Source organism: Anabas testudineus, chromosome 1 (genome assembly GCF_900324465.2).
Source record: "Anabas testudineus chromosome 1, fAnaTes1.2, whole genome shotgun sequence".
In the NCBI taxonomy this organism is placed as follows: domain Eukaryota; kingdom Metazoa; phylum Chordata; class Actinopteri; order Anabantiformes; family Anabantidae; genus Anabas; species Anabas testudineus.
Window position 1 is genome coordinate 14,374,999 of NC_046610.1, and position 19,697 is coordinate 14,394,695.

At 39.7% G+C, this 19,697-nt stretch overlaps 2 protein-coding genes across 2 annotated transcripts; one reads left to right on the plus strand and one right to left on the minus strand.

The window, feature by feature from the left end:
- Positions 1–177: 177 nt before the first annotated feature.
- Positions 178–2,105, plus strand: smdt1b (single-pass membrane protein with aspartate-rich tail 1b). The gene is made up of 3 exons (XM_026360841.1): positions 178–376; positions 1,469–1,625; positions 1,856–2,105. Exons 1-2 carry the CDS (start codon positions 215–217, stop codon positions 1,604–1,606), a joined length of 300 nt encoding a protein of 99 aa, XP_026216626.1. The 5' UTR covers positions 178–214; the 3' UTR covers positions 1,607–1,625; positions 1,856–2,105.
- Positions 2,106–2,275: 170 nt separating this feature from the next.
- LOC113162608 (TRIO and F-actin-binding protein-like) lies at positions 2,276–7,708 on the minus strand. The gene is made up of 11 exons (XM_026360840.1): positions 7,573–7,708; positions 7,287–7,355; positions 6,996–7,085; positions 6,724–6,818; positions 5,147–5,756; positions 4,727–4,961; positions 3,957–4,068; positions 3,667–3,826; positions 3,447–3,560; positions 2,587–2,673; positions 2,276–2,458 (listed from the first exon to the last, which is right to left on the minus strand). The coding sequence occupies exons 1-11, from the start codon at positions 7,597–7,599 to the stop codon at positions 2,312–2,314; spliced, it is 1,746 nt and encodes a 581-aa protein (XP_026216625.1). The 5' UTR covers positions 7,600–7,708; the 3' UTR covers positions 2,276–2,311.
- Positions 7,709–19,697: the final 11,989 nt, after the last annotated feature.

Genomic DNA, 19,697 nt, shown 5'->3' on the forward strand with positions numbered 1-19,697 from the left:
AAATAAAATGAAATGCAGTCAGCAGTCCATCTGCAGTAAGGCCTAAACATTTTTATTTTTATTTTTCCATGACAGTCAGTGAAGTCCAAAGTCTGCTTAACTGTGTATGTTGCTTCAACCTGCTCTCCTAGAATAACCACGGCCATCACTCGCCTAACAAGGTCCCACCCAGAGAAACGTCCCATCCTGCCTAGTGTCACATACACTGGGAAAAATGGCGACGAGTTTACTGCGGCTCCCTCTGCGCCTTTCCATGAAAAATACGGCGGCAATGAGCCGTAACACAATATCGAAAACACCAAACATTTCCAAGACGACTCAGATACGAACCGCGGTATCATCGGCTTCTGGGGCAATCCTACCAAAACCGGAGAAAGTGAGTATTTTTCTGTCCCTCTTAGAAAAAACGATCAGAGATATGGTGGACGCGGTGGGCGGGACGTTCTTCTAAAGTGACAGTCTCTGGAGCGAATAGAAAGGCCGGAGACCAGCAGGGTTTGTCCAGTCAGCCAATCACCGTGTGTTTACACATATATAGACACTTTCAGGAAGTAATCACACCTTATCGAGTCATTTTTTAATGAGGTGGACTTTTTATGTCCGTATTTGAAATATTGTATCGGATTTGTGTTAGGGTACTGACTTTTGAACATGTTTTTTTTTATTTGTCAAGTAATAATTTGACCCACATAGTATAAATGTCTTGGTGTGTATTGTTGATAAGGAAGTGAAGATCGACTCGATCATATATAAGGAAGGACATATGTTCAAATGACCTTAACACCGGTGATAAAAAAACAAAACAAAACAAAACAAAACTATGAGATTTAAATGTCCCGTACACTTAATATTGACTCACAATATGCTAAGAGAAACATCACGGCCTCCTATTAAGCTAAAATATTAGCAGGTCTGAAAAGTGTGTGATAATACACAATAAATAGTGTAGGAATATGCACTGAGATAATAAAAGACCCCTGATCTACATTCTGACAGTTCAAAACTGGGCTTTGGCATTAGGTTGCAAAACCTGATCCCTCATAATGCCTAAATTAATATATGTCTGCTGATATTGTGCTTTAGTTCAAAGCATTTTCAATCAACCTCAGGGTTATATCATAGTCAATACTTTTAAATATTAATATTATTTTAAATCCAGTACACAACCCTTGTGGCCTTCATTACTACAATTGTCTGCTGGACAATGCTGGGTTGCAGCTGGCAGAGAGGAACTGTTGTCATTGTATATTGTACACACAAACCTTTTCTCTGTTTTGCTATGGTAACTTTAAAGATTAGGCTCATTTGTTTAGCAATGGCAGAAACGGTTGACCATAATCAAATCTAGACTGACATACTCTAAAGCACAGTGTTGGTTAATTTGTGGTTATCGATCTGGCCACTTCATGTATTACTCCATTGTTTAATTTTTAAATTTGTAGTCACATTTCTTCCTCATGTTTTACAGACTCCTTTTGGACTCACCCGCATGACAATAGTGGTGGTGCCTTTCTTGTACGTGGGAACTCTGATCAGCAAGAACTTTGCAGCTCTCTTGGAGGAGCATGATATCTTTGTCCCTGAGGATGACGACGACGATGACTGAGATAAACTCAAAACAAATGGTAAAGTCAAAATGCACATTAGCTGCACCTTATTTACTTCACCTCTTTATTTACACCCATACATATACACACACACACACACACACACACACACACACACACACACACACACACACACACACACACACACACACACACACACACACACACGTGTAAAGAATGTGTCGACTACATGTTTGTAGTGATAACAACTGGTTACAATTGTTAGCTGACATTATTTTGATCCACAGGCTGCTTTACAGTATAGTCTGAAAGCATCGACACCAGCCAGAACAAGGAAGACGGGGAAGATGGGACACTTTGACTTCCAAGTACATCCCTCTACCTCCACCATCCTCCTCCTCTCCCACTCTTATTCATCTTGTTTACATTAAAATCTCATATCATGTGAGGCTATCAAAACTAATAGTTATGCCTTCACTCTTGTTTGCATGTTTGTGTCATTCTACTCAATAAATGGAGTCGATGAGACGTGGAAAACAGTTGTTCTTTTTTAATCTAAGCAGATACAGCCTTGCATGGTGGTTCCCATTAAGTATGTAATAGTCACAATTCACCTCATAAGTTAGTTGAAGCATAATAAATCTTAATGTTGCCATATACTAATGGTGTTGTTAAATTCTTTATAGGCAATGTCTTGCTGTCTCTGTTTCCCAAGGTCAGTTTTTAAGAGTTGTCCTCATTGGTCAGGTCTGTCTTGCTCCCTCCTGAAGTGCAGCGTTGGCCAGTCTCAGGTGTTCGTTGATGCATCCCATCTCCAGCTGGCTACGACCCCTCATGTCACTCAGTTCAACATAAGCCTCCTTATAACGCTCATACGCTTCTTCTTTCTCCTAGAGGAATAATTGAGATAATTCAAAGTCTAGCATATCTTTAAATCAAAGATTTAAATGTACAATATCTAGGAGTGTATTGTCTTTAGTTATGTGCATTTTGCTGGAGTTCAGCTCATAAAACATACCTTGATGAGAGACTGCACTTCATTCTGCAAACAGCTTATTTCTTTTTTAAGAAATTGCACCTCATTTTCTTTTGCTCTTAGCAGTACCTGAAAGACATAAAATGTGGAGTTCTTGCGGTGAACAGTTAAATAAGATTGGCAGTGCAACTAACCATTATTTTCACAATCTGTTGAGGTTATTTTCTTTGTAAAATATACAAGTAGAACCTTTTAGAACATATTTGAGCCACTGACATAAATAAAACACATTTACATTGTTGGACTAACAATCCAAAACCCAAATATATTCAATTTAAAATGTTTTCAAGGGATGAGGCATCACATTCACACTTTTGAGAGGTTTGGTTATTTTGATTCATAAATGACAAACAGTTTATAATTAATAATCATTGCTGTTATAAATAAGACATCTGTTTGGGATGTTGCACCACAGGGGAACTAGTAGTTTGTTATTCTGAAATAATGTATTTCAGACAGTAGATGGCAGCATTCACTTCTCCCTGCAGGGGAAGCTTGTGTTGAGAATCCATCTCAGCACAAAGGAGGCCAGTTAAAAAAAAGGAAGGTGTGACAGTGTCGCTACAGGGACCCATTATTAGGGACAAAACAGTAAAAATGCTTTGATCAATTTGTTTTTATTAAAGTGGCTTCAAAATTCCAAAGCACATTTGTCAAATGCTGCTTTGTGGCTCCTCATGATGACAATGTTTGTCCTTCAAACCCAAATTAAAATTTCAGTTGTAATAAATAAAACTGAGTTGGGATGCAGGCAGATGTTTTAGTATCACCTACTTTCACACAAGTTGGCATTGTATAAGATCTAATTTGGTCACAAACATGAAGCTTAATACCATTAGTACCTCTACTTCTGATGCAGTGTGCTCAGTGTTGCCAAGAGATGCCATGTCTGACCTCTGCCCTGTGATGAAATAACGCATTCGACTGATCTCTTCTGCCAGTTTGGTCTTGAGCTCCTGAAAAAAGAGAATTTTAAGTTCAAATCACATTTTTAGGAAGATTGTAAACTAGTATGCAATGTAGAGTAGTAATAATACATAAAGAACTATATCTGTAAATGACCTGGTTCTCTCTTTTGAGCTGCTCCACCTCTCTCTCCTTGTGGCAGAGCTCATTCTCCCGGCTCTTGCTGCTCTGCTCAATGCGACTCAGCTCCAGGCACTTCTGAGAGTAGCGTTCTGACAGCACATCCAACTCACTGCGCAAGACGTCCGTCTGGGGCCTGACACAAACAAACACAGGTTATGAAGTAGATTTTAACGCACTATCATGCACGTCTTAAGCCTGCAGCAAGAGCCTGTGAGATACAGAGTGGTCGCAGGGTGATAACAGAATGTGCTTAATAAACTTACATGTGCCCTGTGTATGACGTGTCCACGTGTGCAGCTCCTCCAGACAACCTCCTGGCCTTCTCCACCTCTCTCTCCAGCTCTTCTCTGTGAGCTGCTCTTAACGACTCCATCTCTTCAATGGATAAGTGGTTAATTAGTAAGGAACTTAACTTCTGGCTTTTTCAGCCACAGAAGACAATTGAATGAAGAAAAACACAACAAACATAACATCATGAAACTACATTTTTTCAAAAGAGAGTAATACAAATACAAAAAACAAAACTCCAAAATCTATTTACTGTAAGAAATCTAACCACATTTACTCATGTACAGTACTTAAGTAACATTTTGAAGAACTACTTTATATGCTATTGTATACTTCTGCTTTAAGGTTAGTGCTAATACAATACAATATAAATAATATAATATTATACTATATACTGCTGTAGTTTTATTATATTTTTATATATATTAAACCAACCAGCAGTATAATGTTCATTTCTACCTTTTCCAGCTGCAAAAACTGTGAAAGGAACTATTAATAGTATTATTAATTTAATCAATTTACTGCACGTTTTCCAAAGATTTCAGCCACGTTTTGTGGTTTTCATTGGCAGATCTAAATCTTCTATCAAATTGTCAAACAACATTTTTAACAATGAAACTTTGAGCTCAGCAATTAGATTTTTTTTTTTTCGAATAATAATCATCTGCTTATCAGAAACTCATAACCTATCTTGATTTGTTTCAGACTGTACCTCTGGATCTTCCTGTTGTTGTTGCTATCGTACCTTTAGAAGCTGCCTGACTCTTGTCTTGCAGCATCATGTCTCTCTCCTCTTGAAGTTCCCTGATCTCCATCTTGTGTTTCTCCTGCAGCTCCTGCAGAGCTTTCCGATGGGCTACCTCCATAGCTTCCAGTCTGGCCTTACAGGGAGCCCCAGGACCACATGGGCTGTCCACCTCTATCCCCATAGCTGCACGCTCCTTTTTAATGCTCTCCACTTGCTTTCGAAGAGAGAGGGCCTGAGACACGGATTTGCAGTGTATGGAGGAGGAAAGAGATTTATAGAGAAAACATAGGAATGAGAAGAAATAATGGGGTGGAAGGTCACGATTTTTCATTTGGGATCATATGTTTGATTGTTGAATGGATTTCTAACCATCACATCTGTAATTATTTAAAAGACTAAACTTAATTTCTTTCTTACCTCCTTTTTAAGAGCTTCAGCTGTATTTGTTTGACTGGTCTGGACACCGTTTATAGATTGTGAACCATTGACAGACTGTTCAGCCTCTTCGGGGCTCAGCTGATAAGCCTGGGAGCTAACTGGAGACTCTGATGCCTGTAGAGTGCTTGACTGATAAGCCTGGGCTCCAATGAGAGACTGAGCGCTCATGTCTCTAAATGGCAACGTCTCAAATTCTGTCCACTTCCTGTTGACCTCTGAGTCCATCGTTTCAATAACAGGCACAGGCACACTCCCCTTTTTCAGCTCCATGGAGTCCCACCTGCTGCTCATCTCACTGAAGGGGACCCCCTTCTCAAACCACTTGTTCCTCTCCTCCAACCGCTTTGCTTGCTCGCGGTCCCAGCCCTCCCCTTCTCCTCTCTGACTGGCTGGAGATAAGTCTGTGTCCAGGTCTCTGTCCACACTTTGGAGGTGCTGGTCAGCTAGGTGGGAGTTTGCAGCTGTGGTGGCAGAGGTGGAAGTGGTAGGTTCATAGCTCGAGTCCTCGCAGGTGAGTCGAGAGGGCGGTTGGCATGACGACGGTCTCTGGTAGAGGGGGTTCTCTTTCTCACTGCCTGTATCTGATTGGCTGAGGCCGGAGTGAGGGAAACACAGGAGGATAGCGTTACACATCAGAAGAAAGATGATAGATGAGGTTCGGTAGAGGCAGACCACCCAATTACACACATGTCTTCACAGTGTCCAGGAATGTTCACATCTGTGCAACATCTGTTTAATTAATTGTATTTTAGACAGTTTGAATGCATTTTTCTCCATTAATATGAACAAATTAAACTATTAGGGCTTCACTGTGTAGGATGTACTAAATTTATTACTCATCATACTTCATGAGACAATGTATTATTACAGATCAAATAATCATTGTCAGTCCAAGTCACAGATTCATTTTAATTATGAAAATATCAGAATAGCTACTATATGGATCTTGTAGCAAAGTGCTATGTCCAGGTCGAGCATGAATTTTTAACCTTTTAACTTTTTCTTTTAAACTTTCATTTATTTAATCATCTTGATTCTTTAGATTATTTTATAGATGTATGACTCTAATGTAGGATAAATATAATGTCCAGGATAAATATAATGTATATAATATATAATAAAATGATTAATGCAGACACATACTTTTTGATAGCTTAGGATATTCCACCTTTAACAACTGTTTTGTGTAACTTTTATCTTTATTTTTGTACTGTATTAAAAAGTCTTAAATATTTATCTTTTTTTAAAATCCAATTATCATTATATAAATATGTTTTTGCATTGTTTTATTTGTGATTTTGATGTGTATTTAGATGTAATTAGTGCATTTAGTGCTTTTGCTTTTGCTCCTTCAGGGACATTTTGCAGATTATAAACATGTAACATCAGTAACATTTTCAGTACAGGATTTCATTTGTAATGGAGTGTTTTACATTGTAGTATTGCTACTTTTACCTAATTTAATTCATATATTTGTTCTGTTCATTTCAATGCACTTGAGTAAATGACCTGAATACTTCCTCCCCCTCTGCCTCCTAATGTAAAGTCACACTCACCGCCTGTTGTTCTGGATCGCCTGCTTTAGTAATTTCACCCAGTTCCGCCGTATTCTGGAGGTCACAGTGGAGAGAGTGAACACTGCCCTCTTTGTCTGGATGAGATCAAAAAGCAGAGCAAAGACACACACACACACACACACCCACACACACGGAGTTAAACAGGAAGCTGCAAGACATTCATGTGGAAATGGTGACAGAGTCTGACTGTCCATCTATCTAGATGTACTGTACAACACAGTGAATGTAGCACAACTACAGTAAATACATACTTGTATTTGGAGTCCATAGTTTTTCTCTACTTCACAGTCTGACACATTCAAACAGGAGGTCAGGTCAATCTTTCCATCCAGATCATCTGACTACAGCACAACAAGAGGACCTTAAATTTAGTCAGGTCAAATGAGGTGACAGCCCAAACATTAAACACTGACCAGCTTATTATAGCAAAACCTGCTCAAAACCCTTTAAACCATGTACATTATACAACTTGTCAGATACAACTTTTTGTCACACTATTACTTTTGTCACACAGATCATAGATAATGGATATTAGATAATACCTCCTCAGCCTCTGAGTCTCTGTAGTACCTCAATGAAGTATCACTCAGGACAAACCAGTGTTTCCTCCACTTTGCAAAACAATATGAACATGGACAGTAATTATGTTGCATAAGATTAAGACACATTTCAAGAGTATTTAAGGAACAAGTCAAGTCTCATGTTTCGTACTGTGTATTAATGTCTGTTGTGGTTACAGCAGGACTTATGACAAAAAACCACACAAACGTCAACTTGCTTAAAGTAACTCAACTGTAAAAAACTCAGAATAAAAAAACTTGTACTTACCTTGCCATGTTCATCCAGTTTGGACATCCACCCCTTCAAGTAACAACATCTGCAATTAAAGTATAAAGAACAGGCTCTTCAAAAGTGTTTGGTAGTCGTTTCTGACTCAGACTTGATTGTGAAACTAGAGGAAACGGAAGCTGTCAGTGGCAGACGTACATGTCTGTGTGTGATAACTACATCATTATGAAGCATGCTTAGAGGAGACAGGCAAAGTATTAAAGTAAGACAAGTGGGAAACAGGCTGCAGAATGGGAACAGAAAATGAGAAATTCACTATGTGCAAACTGTCATTGTTAAAGTTGTATATAGATAGAAGAGGAACTGCTGAAAACTTTATTAGACTGACTGAAACCACACAGGATCTGTTGGAGCCCATTAGCACAAAACAACAGAAAATACTCACCATACATGCAAACATGTTGCGTCCAATATATATTACATGGAAGTAATAAAGAGATTGAGGGAGAAGAAAATGCATGATGTGAAATACAAGCGGAAGTCCCCAAAGTGTGATCACACATAACACTTTTTTTATAATAGCTGGACATGTTGTGTGAAGACCTGCGAACTACTACAAAGTTGCATGCGATTCACAGCACTGAAGTAACAAAATTTCATTTGGTGATCATCCATCCCACTGTGTTTGTTAACTCAGCAGCTTTAGGCATGACACAGTGCTGAGACTGCAGGATACATTGGCACTGATCATGCCGGAATCTATTAATAAAGATGATAAATCATATGCACACGCTGCCCTAAAACATAGAGTGCTCCTATAAAAGGGGCACCTGAGGTAACAGAGATGAAATAAATATCAAGAAACTACTTTAGAATAAATGCATGAACGACCCATTTTCCTCTGGACTCCCGTGTTTTATGCAGAAACACAAAGTCATGGGACCATGCTTCACCTGTGTCTGTGGGCGTTCAGGACGAACTCGCTCCTTCAGCTTTGAGGATCTGTGCTTTCCACTTTCATTATCTGAACTCTATAAAAAACACACAGGGTTCAATTTTTTAATGTTTCAGCATAGATTTTATAATGAAATGTATTAAATCATACCTGCGTGTGAAGAGAAGCTGTTGACTGTCTTCGGGATGATCGCCCGTTATGACATTTCTCTCGTCTGTCTCTGCCCCGCTCTCTGCCCCTCCCCCTCTCGTCTGGTTCAGGCCTTGAACCGTACAGATCTACTTCATCTGGATACCTTCACAATCAAAGTATTGTGTAGTAAAAATTAAACATACTGAACCTCCGCAGTCTTCAAGAGGGTGCCTCTTTCCTATATTCTTTATACCTTCACACCTGTCTACAAGTTTCTTCCACTTCCTACTAATGTTCTGGCTTCCGAAGAAACAGTTTAGGCTACAATATTCATGATGTAGTATCATATAGTAGTACTAACCTGTATGTCCTGAGTCTCTGGTCCCTGCGTGGGCTGGGACTCTGATTTCTCTTCCTCATACTTGGAAACTCTTCCTCTGACTCCAGCTGTATCTTCGGGATATCAGCCAGTACTATGTAGTCGTCCATGGTCATCCCCACCTCAGATTCAGAAAGTTAGGGTAACATATTACAGATATGAGTCAGGTAGACTAACACTACAAGATTAAGAGTCCACACTAACTGCTCTGTGAGACTGGACTGTTGGGCTGGATGCTGATGTTGCCATGCCAACATTGTCACATTGTACGATTTACAATGAAAATGCTAAAAATTGTTATTCAGTAAGAATATTGTTAACTATTTTATTTTAGCATATTAGCTTGCTGCAATTTTTGAAATAGAGCCAAACACACCTGATGCCAATTGGAGTGTGATAAATCTAGCAGGGATTTAATCATAAACAAAGGCCTTGGACATTATTAGGTTCTGACCCGACGGTGATACTAGACAAAACGTCTTTCATGAAAATTCACCCAAGTAGCTGTGGAAACATTTCACTCTGAACCACCTAGTGTCTCTGATATACAGAACACACCTCCAAAACTTCTTCTGCAGCCTTCTTGGGTTCAGAGATCAGTAAGGCCTCCATGCCTCGCCTGACACTCCTGCTCCGGCTTCTGTCACCATTGACCATTTTATTCTCCTCAATGCCTTTGTCGGTTTGTGTAGTAGCAACATTTGAGATTGAACTGCTAAGCATTTTAGAGTCTGCACCTCGTCTTGATGTAGAAGATCCGTGAGAGTGCGGGAGACTGAGTAAGGAGTGTGAGGACCCCTGCCAGGAGTCTTGAGAAGGACTTGGTCTGCCGTCTCTGGAGTGAGGTTCCCTTTGAGGGGTGTAATTGTGGCTATTGTAGCCATTTCTGGAGGGTGATACGTCACGGCTGTTACGAGTGCAAGTGTTGCCTGAGCTGTTGACAGTTGTTCTGGTCCGTGGAGATGCTTGAGATCCCTCATATGAGTTCTGCTGAACAGCTGAGGAGCCCCGGCGAGAGATAGACTCCAAATTCCTGTAGAGCTTCTCTGAGTCTAAACTGTGTTTGTTGGAAGCTTGTGATGGAGTCCTTGACCCTCGACTGCATATCTTCTGACTATTATAATCACTGTTCTGTAAATGGAAAGAATCTGTGCGCCTGTGAGAAGTAGTGGCCCTTGAAGGTGAGGTGGTCCGGGAAGCAAAGGAGCTCCTATTGCAAGATGGACTGGACCTGCCTGATGTATGGCGAGAAGGAGCGTGTGATGGATGCTGAGAGGAGCCATGAGATGGGACATGAGATCGAGCATGGCTCCTGGAGAGGGAGCTCCCTCTCTGAGGTCCGACAGGATATTCAGTTAACTTATAGCGGTCTGGGCTGACCGATCTGTGGCGTGTTGGAGAATTTGTCTGGGAGTCAGCTCCTCGTCTAAAGTTGGAGTGACATGTGTACCTCTGCGGGGATTCACTTCTCCAGGTTTCCTGCATATACGTCTCTACGTTCCTTCTCTGGGAGGGTACACCAAGGTTCACATTTCTGTAGGGGACGCAGGCTTTGGGCTCAGGAACGTAGTTGCTTGGGAGGGGATGTCCCCTCTCATAGTAACGATACGACCGTTTGTCAACATCCTCAGTCTGCTGATCACCACCACCTCTTCTATCTGGAGAGAAGTAGCCACTACCTCGCTCCCTGTCTCCTCTGGACTCTGAAAATCATACAAACCTGTGGTCAATATCTTAATATGTAACCTGCAACATGAATACCATCAATGACATTTCACTGCACATCGTATTCTTTAAGGTCAGATTTTAGATAAACATGTTACTCTATTAAAAAAAAACTAAAATCATTTGTATATCTTTGTCAGACCTGATGCCCGACGGGACCTGTCTCTGCTCCTCCTCTCATCCATCCAGGAGCTTTCAGTGCTTCTATGGGGAGAAGGGTCCAACTGGGTCATATCTCTTTGGGCCACACAGTGCCTCTCTGAGCTGACGGACCTGCTCCTTTCTGGACAGTCCCGCTGATTTGGAGAGCTGGACAAAGTAGCACAAGGTCATCATAGACATTTAGGACATAGAGGTGAGGTAGCTGGTGCAGAATTTCAGTTCTAACAGTCACTTGGCTTTATAACCATGAAGAAGGCCTTCTTCAGTGTTTTAAGGAGTTGGGAAGATGATAGGTTACGCTGATTACTCATTAATGGAACAAATTTGTGGGCACTGATAAAAATAAAATCATCAGCACAAATTCCTCAGTCCAGCTTGTGACTCTTTGATGGCTAAATCAACAGTTAGATAACTAAACATGGTAGTTTTCAAACATCTACTTCTTTCTGGTGTGGAATTTAGGACTGTCAAAATGGGTAATTACCATAAAGTGCCAGCTACAAGCTGATTACTGCAACAACATATGAGAATAAATAGCGAAATCACATTTATACATGCAGCAGATACACTATTTCCAGGTATACTTGCGCTCATTGCTCAGGAAGCTCTTTCTTGGTAAAAAGTGGTTTCTTAAATCTAGCTACAGGATACCTCACCTGGATTGTATGTCAGTGTCACAGATATTAAGTTCCCACTCAGGACTCAGACTGTGGACCAGACTCCACTCGTAAGTCCAACCACCACTGACGTCATCACTACTGGCACTTGTGGTCACCTCAGACAGGGAGCGATCATCATCGTCCTGGTTGTAAAATGTAGAAAAAGATTTTTTCATCATTTGGAAAATCAAGCAACAGGAAAACTGACTAAAATTATTATTACGATCACATCAGGTTTTAAGGGACAAGAATATCAAATTCTTCAAAAGTAGAGGTGAGTGTGTAATTAGTATGAATGTTTCTAGAAATCAAGTGTTTATTTTGATAAATCTTCCGAATGCACCAACAGAGTCACTCAAATCACATCATGACTGTGACAAGAGGGTAACACAGCAACTTCCTTACGAAGGTTTCTTTTTATTCCATGGATTTTTAACAACAAAAATACAAAGCAACACAAATTTAACTTGCACACACCATTAAATGAGAATCCAAACTCCCAATACTAAACATTAAGATGTATTGTACTTACTGTAACTGCTCGCTGTCCTTTAGACACGTGCTGTCAGTGCTTTCAGCAGGTATCCTCCTTCTCTCCTTCCTTGTCTCCATTTGTTCTAACTTAGCCAATACATTTAGACTGCACAGGATGTAACTTAAGCTAGTCTCTGGTCATGCTCATCATTATTTCATTGCTCTAGTGCTTAGCATGGCCAGAACCGCCCACTCAGGTTCTTTCTCATCTTTATCTTGATCTCTCTGTCAGGTCGACCTCTCATTTACAGACAAATAAGACAGTTTCAACCATTAGATCTCTTGAATGGATGCAGGTTTAAAGGATTTAAAGCATCATGTTTTGGTTTCAGATCAAAATAAAGCCTACATATCATAATAGAGTTGATAAAAATAACTTTTTGGACTTTATTCTACTCTATGTGTGCCAGTGTTGTTTGAGGGGATGAGTCTACATGTGTCATATGGGCGTATCAGATAACAAGCTGTTCCCCTGGGATTGTAATGAGCTTTCATTAATTAATGATATAGAATCAAATGCCAACTTGTTGCATTATCCCTCTCCCACATCCACAGCAGATTCGCTTCATAATTGTGTTATAGGTTGACATCACTAGCCCAGTGTCCAACATGTAGAACAGTTTTATCACAACAGCCTCATTCAGACTCAAGTTATTAAAAACCACCCAGTAATTCAGAAAGTCAGAAAACCTCAAAATGTAATGTGTAGTGTCAGAACAGTGGTAACCTGGCCGCTGCTGATTGTGACCATCATGGCTGACATCTATCACAACTCTGTTGTTCATAGTGACATTTTAAAAGTTATTTACTTAAATTCTACTTAAAAACTTTAGACTAAAAACTAACAGTTCCATCATATGTCCTTCTACTTTTAAGCCTTTTAGCATGACATGCCGTACTGTACATGCTTCACCTAATCCTGTCTGGAGTCCCTGAAGGTCCCATAGAACCTTCTGTGCATCATTCTCTCGTAAAACTGAAAAATACTAAAAGTTTCAGTTATTAGATCTGGTGATCTGGTCACAGTTCTTGACATAAAACTGCAAGAAGAAATGGTTCAGCTCACAAGTGACTCTGTGATCACTATACCTAAAGCATATCTCTATGTAGAAAGGTTTTTATAAGAAACAAAGTGTGAAGAGGGGATTGGATTTCTTCAAATTTGTATTAGTTTTACAACCATAAATTTATCAGTGACTTTGTGAAAATCAATTTTTAATCTATTTATTCAGTTTATGTTGAATCAATTTGTTTATAGTTATGATTTATAGGATTGCTTGGAAAACAGAGTGATCTAACACAAACTTTATTTAAAGTTATTGCTATTAGTACATGTGCCAACATTACACATCTGTCAAACGTGCACAGATGTTGAGTTTACTGTCATAGAAAACTGGGAAAATTTAAAAGTTTTCACATTTGAGAAGCTGCTACCTGTGAAGTTTTGCCATTTTTCCTTAAAATCGAATTCCTTCAAAGATGATTCAAACACCATGGTTACGTCTACTTCTGAGAATTGTGATAAATTCAGGGTCAGAGGCAATTTAGTGATTTCTCTACCTACCCACTCCTGTGGACCATCGTGTTGTACGTCTGTGGCAGCTGTGGTGTTGCTGCTGAGGTGCATATGAGCTGGCCTCAGGCAGGAGCTGCAGCGGAAGGGGTCAAAGGTGTTGGACTGGAACTGGTGGCAGTAGTGGTCTTCAGTAGGGGGCGCCATGTGGGTCCTGCTGAATTTCCACCGTCATCTGCAGCATGTAGCTGTGTATTCTCAGCACTAAAATAGCCTTTTATTGATTGATTTTCAATTGAACTGGTGTGGAGTTATTTCCCAGGAGGCTCATGGCTCTGTTCATTATGATAATATGAATAACAACTGTCAACAAAACAAATGAATTCTTATTAGTTATAATTAGGAAAGCTCTAAAAGATTAAAGGTTAATTCTCAAGATTTTATATTTGAATTGCATGTAAGCAGTAGAATAGCACAATTTACCATTTAAACAATAGCTTTGTGCTGTTTCTACTATAAATAGAGCTAAGTGAGTCATGCGTCCCTGTCACTAACAATGTAATATCTCTTTACTTTGTATGCACTGTCGCCTTAAACACACACCACTACTGTTGGGATACATCTCAGGTCTCTGATGAGGTTCACACTGCAAATATGTCTAATGGTAAATGACAAGACACTACCTTAGTAATCTGATCCACAGTCTTCATTTTCCCAAAGAAACTTCGTATGTTGTATGTTTTATTTCCAAGAGAGACGACCCCAAAGCTGCAAAGCTTCTGGTTGCTTTCTGAGTGCTAATAGAGGCTAGAGAGGCTTGGGGGCTTTTGTAAGAAAACAAACATTCATTGGTTCTCGATGAGCCCAATATCCTATCTGTCCTATCAAATATCACCATCTTTAGAAAGTGAAATGTAGCACTGACTCCTCTCAACAGATGTCTTATGCACAGGTGGTTAATGTGATGGTGCAGCCACAAAAAGGAGACGAGAAACAGCATGTCTGTAATGTAAAAGTCAAACAAAGATCTTATAAGATGCTAATACAGTAAGTTTTAGCAATTTTAGTTTGTATGTTTGCATTATAACTTAGAATAACAAGGTAACATAAATAGACATACAGGTGCAAACCTCTCAAACGCCTTCTTCTTCTTTCTTTTTTTTTTTTCTACTGTATATTGCACCTGTACACTGCTGGGATTTGATGCAGCGTTAATATTAAAGCAATACAGTATATTGGTAAAATATGAATAATAATGTTATAGGATTAAAATTAGGTTATGCATTAGATACATTTGTACAGAATGGAAACGTACACAAGCTGATCAGAAACATTCACATTCAAATGCTCACATTCATACACACTCTGTCTCCATCACACACACACACGCACACACCACCTGCTCATCAAACATGTATTTATAAGTGTACTTGTCTTAAAATGATTGGGGAGAACTGAAAGCTCAGGCTAGTTTATATGTGTATGTGTTTGTGTGTGTGTGTGTGTGTGTGTGTGTGTGTGTGTGTGTGTGTGTGTGTGTGAACTAAGAACACGTCCAAAGTTTGTGATGATTAATTACAGTTTTGTAAGCCTACATTTTGTCAAACAACGCTATCACTTGAACCTCTAAGACACAGGAGTATAATTAAACATTTCTGGCAAGTAAAATGACAATTAAGGCGAGATATTTTCGTCGTCCGCTGTGTGTCACATGCATACTGTGGCTGCATTCAGTTGCTCTGGCAGCAGTTGCTATAATGAGAGAGTAGAGCTAGTATCCATGGAAATGCAGTTGGAAAAGTTCAGCTCGCAAAACTTGAAACTAACAGGGAGGTAAACAGTTTAATGACTGTATAAAAGCTACTTCATGTTCACAACAGTGACATTTTGGTATAGAGTTTTTTAATGCAATATTGCTATTTTTGCTGAAAATGAAATTGGCTGTGATTGTTTTTAATATAGAACTGACACACACACAGGAAAATGAGGTCACCGTGGGTTGACATCACCAGAAGCATCTTCAAGACTGTGTCTAAAATCACTCTCCTACTCTATAAAAAACATGCAGCAGTGAGCAGTTATTTGTGATCAACAGACTATGCATTGAAATACATGTTCTGTGTCCAGTGCTGCTCTTCCTCACATATGAACTCAGATATGCATGACACATTTTGTGTTATTACAATATCTATAACAACATCTTTTATTAAAATATATATTAACACAGTATGTGACTCGTCTTTAGTGTGCTTAAAAAAAATCTTAATGTGGAGAGGTGCTGTCAAAGACAGTGTGAGCCACACGCTTTGAACAGCCTGACAGCAGTGCAGTGATATTCACTAAGTCTCAAACGCTGCGCATTGTACCTTTGAAATGTCTTTTTATCTGCTGCACTTTAATGGTTTTTAGTGTTTCTTAAACCATTCATGAATGTATTTAAATATTTAAGACTTAATAATAATAAATAATAATAGTAATAATAATAATAATTAATACTTTCAATACAATTGACCCCCTTGGGGAAATTGTGGTTGGACAGCAGTTGGTGCTACACTATGGGGTTTCTGTCTCCTGTCAAATAGCCAGGGGGAACTGTAAATCAAACCACTAACCCTGGGGTTTGTAGGCGACTGCTCTACCTCCTGAGCTACTGCTGCCCCAAAAACTGGGCTCGTCCGGGATTTGAACCCTAAGCGAGAATCATACCCCTAGACCAACGAGCCACCATATATGTGTGAGCACATTTAAATGTTAGCCCAATGCTAAAATTGTCCACATAAAGTATGAGCACAGCTAACATTAGTTTAATGATTGTATGGTCAAGAAGAAGCCCTTTAATCCAGTTCTTGTTGAACCTTGTCATAAAAATGAGTAGTGGTTGAATCACTTCTTTAGATAAAGAGTGCACAAAAACGTGGCAAAATTGGGTGCAGTGCGTTCATGTAAACTCTTGTTATTTCAACTTAAAATGTGAGTGAAAGGGCTGTTTTGAAATTTTACATCCGGCCAAAAATTGCAGTTTGTTCTTCTAACACATTATTGCATGTTGTGTGAACTCTGTCTTAGTTTGGAAGGAAAATACAAGGAAATGTCATACACACAAATAAACACACAACAGTAAAGTGCACGTGGCATGCTGGTGTTTCCAATAGGAGCAACACTATACACGACGCTTATTTAGAGTAAATTTATTCATCCACTGGGAGTTATAACCCCCTCCCTCCCATCCTACTCCTGCCACCCTCGGCCTGCTTTTCTAAAAACATGTTGACCTGGATCAGCTCTCAAAGCGGCTGCCTGCTTCTGAGTAAATTGCCTCTCGTGGCATTCGAGGGGGAATCATCAAGCAGGACTGCAGAGAAACTAGAGAAAATAACTCCCATTATCTGCTTATCAAATGCAAAAAGACCGAAGGGACAAGTTACTAACACAGTGTTGACGGGTTTGGTGATTTTGGTCACTGACCTCCTGAGCGTGATGAGGAGAAGTTTTGGATGGTCCTGTTGGTGACAAAAATACAGAAGTGCCTCCAGCAAAATATGTGACTAAAAAGCATCTCGCTGCCTCGTATCAGTTCTATTTCTGTACACAGATGGGCGTTTTGGCAGTGAGGACGGTCTTTCCTTCACCTCGTTCAGCTTCATGTCCCACTGCATGACTTAACACTCTCTAATTAGAGGGTTTCCATTAGACGCAGTCTTTGACATTTAAACTATGCAAAAGGAACCTGCTGAAAAGCAGGCTGTGTTGTATCTTCATGTTTCCATGCTATTAATACACTATTTGTATTATTTTTTTATCTTTAGGTGCAACCCACATTAGTTTCTCAAGTGTACATGCCAACTTGTATTTTATTGTAACTTCGTGCACATGAATCATCAACTTGCTGCTTTTACTGTGCAGCCCAAGCAGTAACAACTTTTTTTTTCATTCAGACTTGTAACACTGAGGACATTGTGTTACTTCAAGTTATCCCTAGTCCTCTCATTCCCTCTGTGCACCTTCTTTGTTAATCCCCTAACCTCTGACCTGTGCCCACACTGCTGAGTCCTTTATTACTGTACTTCAACCTCCCACCTATGCTGTGCAACACCCACCTGTTGTCTCATGAAACTAAAAAGAAAGGACTTTTAAAAATAAACCATGTGGAGAGAGTGTGTATGTATTTTTGTGCCAGAGAAAGAAGGGAAAAAATAAGGTTTCCATGGAAACTAAAGAGTTGTGTCTAATTGGCAATAACACCTCAAAGATGTCTTGAAATAAGAAGCAGTATCGATACGGCTGACACTGCACCACCATGCTCAATCAGCATTGCGTTTTTATTTATTCATGCTTCTTATTTATTTACAGAGACTGATGGTGTTCAGTCTGTCTGCTGCTGTGACATGTACAGAAATGGTTTTGGCTGCAGCAGGAGCCTCTTACTCTGATGAATGGTTATCAGTAAGGAAAGCAGGAGAGATCGTTTTGGCACACACATACAAACTTGTTTCTTTATACTTGTGAGGTCACTCACTGACATAATGCATTCGCTTACCCCTTTCCTTTCACCCCTTTTACTTATCAATTACTGACATACTGACATAATTGTTCAAAATAATCCATGAACTGTTTAGTCTATGAAACTGCAAAAAGCACCAGCAACACTCACTCAACAATCATGACATTCAAGATTTTTTCTTTTGTTTGATAAACAGTCAAAAATCAGCTCGAGAGACTAAAACCAACAGTGAAATGAACCTACACTGCACAATCTGTAATTCCAAAACTCGATTTAACATATTTGTCTGTGCCAAAAACCTCCACTGGTGTCTGAAAACTATTAATAACACATCAGTGAGCCACACTGCTGCACTGAGCAGTCTCGTCATTACAAAAGCTGCAGTTCATCTGGAAACAGCTCGAAAGACTGATAAGTTCCAATTCAATTAAAAGCTAGCAAGTGCTAAATTTTGTGTTTTGAGTATTATTGAGGCACACATACACAAGTAAGAGTTACTTTACTTGAGTATATTTGGTTTTTTTTATTACAGTGCCTATAAAAAAGGCTGCCATTCTTCTTTGCAAAACTGCTCTAGCTCTGTCAAGTTGCGTAGGGATCGGGTGTGAACAGCCCTCTTCAAGTCCATCCATTCTCTATTGGATTGAGGTCTGGGCTTTGACTCGGCCCCACCAGAACATTCACCTTGATGTCAGTAAACCATTTCTGTGTAGCTTTTCGCTGTATGCTTCTTTGCCGCATTTATCTTACCCTCTACCTTAACAAGCCTTCCAGGACCGGCTGCTGAGAAGCATACCCACAGCATGATGCTGCCACCACCATGTTTCACAGTGGGGATAGTGTGTTTCTGGTGATGTGCAGTGTTTAGTGTGCGCCAAACATAACGTCTTGTCTGATGGACAAAAAGCACCATTTTGGTCTCATCAGACCAAAGAACCATCTTCCACTGGACCATGGAGTCTTTCACATGCCTATTGGTGAACTCAAGTCAAGTTTTCTTCAACAGTGGCTTCCTCCTTGTCACTCTCCCATAAAGCTTTGACTGGTGAAGAACCCGGGCAACACTTGTTGTATGTACAGTCTCTCCTATCTCAGTTGCTGAAGCTTGTAACTCCCTTAGAGTAGTCGTCGGTGTGTTAGTTGCCTCTCTCAGTCTCCTTCTTGCACGGTCACTCAGTTTGTGTGGACGGCCTGTTCTAGGCAGATTTAGACATGTGATATATTCCTATCATTTCTTAATGATGGATTTCACTGAACTCCGGGGGATTTTCAGTGCCTTGGAGATTTTTTTGTATCCATCTCCTGGCTTTTCAATAACCTGTTCTCTTAGTTGCTGGGAGTGTTTTTTTGTTTTCATGGTGTAATGGTAGCCAGGAATACTGAATAATAATAATCACTGCACTGCATCCCTATTTCACAGTTGTGGGACTACCAGCACCAAATATCTGGACCTCTGTTGTATTAGGTCAGTCATTTTAAAGGGGGTGAATATTAATGCAAACACTGATTTCACCTTATATATTTTTATTTTATTGACATTACTTTGCCGAAACCTGTTTTGACATTAATGAGGTATTTTTTCTGATTTTTTTTTTTGTCAAAGT